This window comes from Triticum urartu, chromosome 6A (assembly GCF_056163025.1).
Source record: "Triticum urartu cultivar PI428250 chromosome 6A, HENAU_Tu73, whole genome shotgun sequence".
NCBI classification, from domain to species: Eukaryota; Viridiplantae; Streptophyta; class Magnoliopsida; order Poales; family Poaceae; genus Triticum; species Triticum urartu.
In genome coordinates, this window is record NC_141878.1 from 152,482,931 (window position 1) to 152,490,850 (window position 7,920).

General features: G+C 43.5%; 1 protein-coding gene across 1 annotated transcript; it reads left to right on the forward strand.

Moving 5' to 3' along the window:
- The first annotated feature begins 2,559 nt into the window (after window positions 1-2,559).
- LOC125513648 (uncharacterized) lies at window positions 2,560-2,964 on the forward strand. The gene has a single exon (XM_087530026.1). It carries the CDS (start codon window positions 2,560-2,562, stop codon window positions 2,962-2,964), a length of 405 nt encoding a protein of 134 aa, XP_087386152.1.
- The last annotated feature ends 4,956 nt before the right edge of the window (window positions 2,965-7,920 follow it).

The following is a 7,920-nucleotide window of genomic DNA, read 5'->3' on the forward strand; positions in this document are numbered from 1 at the left end:
GAAAGGAGTTTTTCAAAGAAAGACCTCGGTGAAGCTGCTTACATATTGAGTATCAAGATCTATAGAGATAGATCAAGACGCTTGATAAGTTTTTTCAATGAGTACATACCTTGACAAGATTTTGAAGTAGTTCAAAATGGAACAGTCAAAGAAAAAGTTTCTTGCCTGTGTTACAAGGTGTGAAGTTGAGTAAGACTCAAAGCCCGACCATGGCAGAAGATAGAAAGAGAATGAAAGTCATTCCCTATGCCTCAGTCATAGGTTCTATAAAGTATGCCATACTGTGTACCAGATCTATTGTATACCATACACTGTGTTAAGAGAGGGAGTACAATAGTGATCTAGGAGTAGATCAATGGACAGCGGTCAAAATTATCCTTACTGGAATAAGGATATGTTTCTCGATTACAGAGGTGACAAAAGGTTCGTCGTAAAGGGTTACATCGATGCAAGTTTTGACACTGATCCAGATGACTCTAAGTCTCAATCTGGATACATATTGAAAGTGGGAGCAATTAACTAGGGTAGCTCCATGCAGAGCATTGTTGACATAGAAATTTGCAAAATACATGCGGATCTGAATGTGGCAGACCCATTGACTAAACTTCTCTCACAAGCAAAACATGATCACTTTTTTGGTCTTAATCACATAGCGATGTGAACTAGATTATTGAATCTAGTAAACCCTTTGGGTGTTAGTCACATGGAGATGTGAACCAATCACATAAAGATGTGAACTATTGATGTTAAATCACATGGCGATGTGATCTAGATTATTGACTCTAGTGCAAGTGGGAGACTGAAGGAAATATGCCCTAGAGGCAATAATAAAGTTATTATTTATTTCCTTATATCATGATAAATGTTTATTATTCATGCTAGAATTGTATTAATCAGAAACATAATACATGTGTGAATACATAGACAAACAGAGTGTCACTAGTATGCCTCTACTTGACTAGCTCGTTAATCAAAGATGGTTATATTTCCTAACCATGGACAAAGAGTTTTTATTTGATTAACGGGATCACATCATTAGTTGAATGATCTGATTGACATGACCCATTCCATTAGCTTAGCACCTGATCGTTTAGTATGTTGCTATTGCTTTCTTCATGACTTATACATGTTCCTATGATTATGAGATTATGCAACTCCCGTTTGCCGGAGGAACACTTTGTGTGCTACCAAACGTCACAACGTAACTGGGTGATTATAAAGGAGCTCTACAGGTGTCTCCAAAGGTACATGTTGGGTTGGCGTATTTCGAGATTAGGATTTGTCACTCCGAATGTCGGAGAGGTATCTCTGGGCCCTCTCGGTAATGCACATCACTTAAGCCTTGCAAGGATTGCAACTAATGAGTTAGTTGTAGGATGATGTATTACAGAACTACTAAAGAGACTTGCCGGTAACGAGATTGAACTAGGTATTGGATACCGACGATCGAATCTCAGGTAAGTAACATACCGATGACAAAGGGAACAACGTATGTTGTTATGCGGTCTGACCGATAAAGATCTTCGTAGAATATGTAGGAGCCAATATGGGCATCCAGGTCCCGCTATTGGTTATTGACCGGAGACGTATCTCGGTCATGTCTACATTGTTCTCGAACCGTAGGGTCCGCACGCTTAAGGTTTCGATGATAGTTATATTATGAGTTTATGAGTTTTGATGTACCAAAGGAGTTCGGAGTCCCGGATGAGATCGGGGACATGACGAGGAGTCTCGAAATGGTCGAGACGTAAAGATCGATATATTGGACGACTATATTCGGACATCGAAAAGATTCCGAGTGATTCGGGTATTTTTCGGAGTACCGGGGAGTTACGGGAATACGGGGGGAGAAGTATTGGGCCTTATTGGGCCTTACGGGAAAGAGAGAGGGGCTGCCTAGGGCAGGCCGAGCGCCCCCCAAGGCCTAGTCCGAATTGAACTAGGGGGAGGAGCTGCGCCCCCTCCTTCCTTCCCTTCTCCCTTCCCCTTCCTTGTCTCCTACTCCTACTACATGGAAGGACTCCTAGTTGGACTAGGAAAGGGGGAATCCTACTCCCGGTGGGAGTAGGACTCCCCTAGGGCGCGCCATAGAGAGGGCCGGCCCTCCCCTCCTCCACTCCTTTATATACGAGGGCAGGGGGCACCCCATAGACACAAGTTGATCTTCGTGATCGTTCCTTAGCCGTGTGCGGTGCCCCCCTCCACCATATTCCACCTCGGTCATATTGTAGCAGTGCTTAGGCGAAGCCCTGCGACAGTTGAACATCAAGATCGTCACCACGCCGTCGTGCTGACGGAACTCCTCCCCGAAGCTTTGCTGGATCGGAGCCCGGGGAGCGTCATCGAGCTGAACGTGTGCCAAGAACTCGGAGGTACCGGAGTAACGGTGCTTGGATCGGTTGGACCGGGAAGACGTACGACTACTTCCTCTACGTTGCATCAACGCTTCCGCTTCGGTCTACGAGGGTACGTAGACAACACTCTCCCATCTCGTTGCTATGCATCACCATGATCTTGCGTGTGCGTAGGAATTTTTTTGAAATTACTACGTTCCCCAACATGCCCATGCACAGGATCCAGAACGGGAAGGTGCTCCAGCTGCAAGTGCCACTGTCGGAGCCACGGCTCTTGCTGTTCGCGGAGGAGGACGGCCGCATGTTTTTGTTGGTCGGCGGAATGCTCGACATCGGCGCGCCTATCGCCGTGTTGGTCATCTTCATCAGAGCAGGGGCGTCCCCACTGCTGCACTACATGGCCAAGCTGTGGGCGAACGGCCCGGCACGGGAGCCCAAAGGCAGGAACGACACCGTCAAGGTGGAAATGGAGGTGACAAGCAGCAAGGATCCTAGCGTCGTCGCCGTGCAGGAGCTGACCTTCTTCATAGTTCCGCCCAAGCTGCTGGCCGGGGCTGGGTTGTCGAGGACGGCCTCTTTCCACATTCAGATTGACAAGATCACCTCCTAAATGATTCTACAGTGCCTTCTGTTTATCTTAGTAATATGCTAATATAGGGGTTAGCTCGGTCTACTTTAGCTTAAGAGATGGTGGGTTTTGGTGGTGATGCAGCAATTACTTCGACATCAGATCAATTGTTAAAGTAATTTCCAACAGGCAAACGGATATTTTGTGTCTGTTGGATATAAAGATCCCTTTGGTAAGAAGTATAAGCAGCTTAGTATATGCTTGTTTCAGAAAGTGTTGCATACTTGTGCGAGTTGATGCGACACATCAAAGTAGTACTACTACTAGTAGTACTCACCCGACTGCGCACCATGCAGACGAAGCTCGTGTCATGCTGGTGCCGTGTACGGTCTGCACATTAACTAAAACATCGCGCCTCCAGAGTACAAGTGTATTTGGGTGGCATCGACCTAGGGAGCTAGAGATGGTGCATGCGAGAAGTCCCGAGAGACTAGATGTGTGCGTGGGAAAGAGGGAGAGAGACGATATGTGTTGATGTATTGCATGTGAAAAAAGACTAGTGTATAGCCCGCCATGAGGCTATTCCTATCGAATGCCCCAATAACCATAAGATATGTATCCAACGGTGCCAGTTATTGCACGTACACAGCAGTAGAAAAAGAAGTACCATGGCATATGATACACCATGGCCGAGAACACGTGCCCACATTACGCCATCCGGAAATAGTGCCGCACTTCGAAAAAGAAGTACCATGGCATAAATTTTGAGCTTGCGTCTCATCACATTCCAAATTACCACCACGCCATATTTAATTGCAAACCTATTCACACTGATCACAACCTAAACGGTTTCCCACTTAGGAGTGTATCAGTACTCGGTTATAAATACTACTATGCCATGATGACTGCACATTCCTCCTCAACTCCTCATCCACAAAAACAAACAAGTCATTTAGCATCCTTCCCTTGCGTCTGCCATGGCCAACGTGAGTTCTGGGTCGAGAGGTTACCACCAGGGAGAGGCGAGCATAGAAGTGTAAGCACGAGAGATGTCTCGCCATGCTGCGAAAGCACCCGACATGTCTCGCCGCGTGGAAGTAGCAGCATAGAGGTCCCGCGTGCCGCCGAAGTAGCACGGAGGTCCCGCCGCATCGTCGATGCAGCAGACTGGTCCGGCTGTGCCGCAGAAGCAGCAGAGATGTCCCGCCGCACTGCGAATGTAGAAGAGACGTCCCGCTGCACCGCGGTGGCCTGGGAAAATGTCTTGCGAGCAGGCGATGACTCTTCCATGCGCTTGCATGCGATCGTCCATAGCCAGATGGGTCAGATCTCCGGCTGGGCGAGGTTGCAGGACGACATGAAAGCCTCGTTTGAACAGGCTACTGGCGTCATCCATCAACTACGGGAGGGCAATGCGAAGCTCCAGGCTGGAAGGGCGAAGCAGGCGGAGGAGACCGCTGCCTTGTTGAAGAGGACATGCGTCATCGTCAAGAAACTTATGGACGAGAATACCATGCTATGCATCGAGCGCGAAAGACTGGTGAAGTAATCCTTGGATGCTGCCAAGCAGCGTGTTAAGGCATCAAACTGATGAAAGAGATCATCGCCGCTCGCCGCGGGAACTAGTCTCCGCGACCTACAGCGCATCAAGAAAGTAGAGATTAGCGAGCCATATCGTTGTATGCGTCTTCCTTCTTCTTTTGCCCTTGTGTATTTCGGGTGTAGCCGCATGTGGCTTTTTTGATTATCTTCCTAATTATGTAAGACAATTATTATCCACTGTCGTCGTCCTTATATATTCATCAGTCTTTCTATAAGTCGCAATAGATGCTATATAGGTCCGTCGAATCTTACATCAAGATCCGTGCAAAATTTTGTTTTCATATTTTCTTTTCTCTCTCTTAAATTTCAGTCGAGTGAGACATAGCCACGCCATTAAACAGGGGCTCTGGCACCATTAATGGAGACCTTGGGAGAGAGGTGGGCGGCAGATGGAGGTCAAAGGGCTCTCGTCCTGATAAGCATGCACAAGGGTCTGATCGCACGCCTCCCATACTCAAATAGCTACCCTGCACAGCGCCTCCTAGCTAATAAAAAAGGGGACGCGTGGCGACACGTAAATGGTAAGTAGAATACCCACGGTTTCAATAATACTTGTGTTTCCGATTGTAACATGATAACACTTGTTCCAAAATGACTTTGTTGATTGTTACTGTGTGCGCCTTCGCAAATCGAACAACAAAATTACCACAACATGTTTTGCCATGTCATGACACCAAGCCAAGTTTCATGATTTCCATGCGTGTTTTGGATTTACAGGAATTAAAAAACCAAGTTTCTCAATGTCTCCGGCCGAGCCACGACGCCCAGATGTTTGAATTTCATTCCCATTTCTTGCATGGGACCTAGAAATTTACCCGAGGACACACATGTGATTTTTTAACCAACTTTGGTGCACTGTAGCATGTGCTTGTAGTTAAAATTTGAATTATGCACATTAAATGACCAGAAACTCATTTAATGTATAAAAAGGACAAACAAACCCGGAATAATTCCAAAATTTAATATGACACTCATATAGTTCTATGTTGCCTCTGTAAAGAAAATCAAGGGGGAGGCATCTTATATTGTTTCATACACAAAGGTGACACGTTCCCTCTCAGAACCATGATCATTGCTGAGAGAAGCTATGGTTTGAAAGAAGCTTATACCAAGATTTGTTGCAATTTAGCCAAATTTTTTACCATAGCATGTTAGTATCATGACATGACACCATGCCAAGTTTCATGATTTTCACGCATGTTTTGGATTTACAAGAATTTTAAAACTAAGTTTCTCAATGTTCTCGGCCGAGCCACGACACCCAGATGTTTGAATTTCATTCCCGTTTCTTGCATGTGATCTAGAAATTCACCCGAGGCACACATGTTACTTTTCAACCAACTTTGTTGCACTGGAGCATGTGCTTGTAGATTAAAATTGAATTATGCACATTAAATGACCAGAAACTCAATTAATGTATAAAAAAGGCCAAACAAACCCGGACTAATCAGAAAATTTAACACGACAGTCATATAGTTCTTTGTTGCCTCTGTAAAGAAAATCGGTGGGGGGGGCAGCGTATATCGCTTCGCACAAAGGTGACACGTTCCCTCTTAGAACCACAAGCCTTCTTGAGAGAAGCTCCGGTTTGCAAGATGCTTATACCAAAACTTGTTCCAATTCGGCCAAGTTTTTTACCACAACATGTTAGTGCCATGACATGACACCATGCCAAGTTTCATGATTTCCATGTGAGTTTTGGATTTACAGGAATTTTAAAACCAAGTTTCTCAATGTTCTCGGTCGAGTCACGACGCCTAGATGTTTGAATTTTAATCTCATTTCTTGCATGGGAACTAGAAATTCACCCAAGGGCGCACATGTGATTTTTCAACCAACTTTTGTGCACCGGAGCATGTGCTTGCAGTTCAAAATCGAATTATGCACATTAAATGTCCAGAAACTCAATTAATATATAAAAAAGACCAAACGAACCCGGAATAATTCCAAATTTTAACAAAATGTAAACTTAATTAGTATCTTCTCTATGTGCGAATTTAATAAATGTCTATTATATATGTTTTCTACCCTATTCAAATTTAGTAGATATGACAGTTTGATGCTCTCACATAATCTGTTATTGGCACTATAGGGGATGTTGATTCCTATCAACTACCATATACTAAAGGTTAAATCAGGTACATAATCATCTTCTCTGTTTTGCACAGTGCACTACCAACCCCTATACGATGATGCACATTAAATGTTGATACGAGTTTTATAAAAACCAGAGGCTTAAAGTTGATTTTCATATTGTTTGAAATTGTGTCAATAAAGATTTTTTAAGAATATTGTTTGCTGATGTTGTCGGATGTGTGTATGAAAGATGTTTTTCCCTCCCGTTGCAACGCACGGGCATGTTTTGCTAGTGTATAAAAAAGGTCTAAAGAACCTGAAATAATTCCAAAATTTAACAGGGCACTCATATAGTTCTATGTTGCCTCTGTAAAGAAATCAGGGGGGAGGCAGTGTATATCATTTCGCAGACAAAGGTGACACGTTCCCTCTCGGAACCACGAGGCTTGTTGAGAGAATCTCTGGTTTTGCAAGAAGCTTATACCAAAACTTGTCCCAATTCAGCCAAAAATTATACATATGAAAATAGAGTTTAGATTATCCCAAACATCTCGCTACCTAGACCAATGTACTGTGATTTGAATTCAACATAAAATGGATACAAATATTTGAATTGGAGATCATATGGTACATGTAGTTCATATGAAATATGATTACTGCTATATGCATGTTTTTTGTTATCAAGATAGTATTTAAATGATGGTATAATTTGACAACAACCGTAGTCAAATAAGGAAAATTGATTCATATTTAGTCCATATGGTAGACGACAATATATATGTTCATAGGGTGAAGTAAAATGTTCATATATGATGGAAGATCAAAATGTAGGACTACATCCATTATAAACCGCAAGGTCACCTAACGATATATTCGAATTCAACATAACGTGGATTGAAAAATTGAAATTCGAGATCCTGGCATCTGTAATCATATAAAAAGGGACATGACTCTTTCTTGTGGTGGGAATTGATTTGTTTTTTGTTGTTGTTGACGGAAGTGCGAATTGATTTGGTACTGTACATGGTAACCTTTTTCTCCCTTTTTTTTACATTTTCTTGTAGTTTTTTCAATGGCATTTATAGCAATATAGTAAAAGGGGACATGACTCTCTCGTGTCTTGTATCAATTTTTTTGTAGATGTTAAGTTTGTTCAGCCGAACATGGAATCCGTGCCTTGTTATCCCAAAAATTTCAAGCTCAAGTATATTTTGTCTCATCTGCTGTGAAACTCCCGCCTCTTCAACCCGCGCTGCACCTTGTTATCTCGAAATTTCGATGCGCGCGGAAACTCCATCATCATCCGAAATTGGTCCCGCA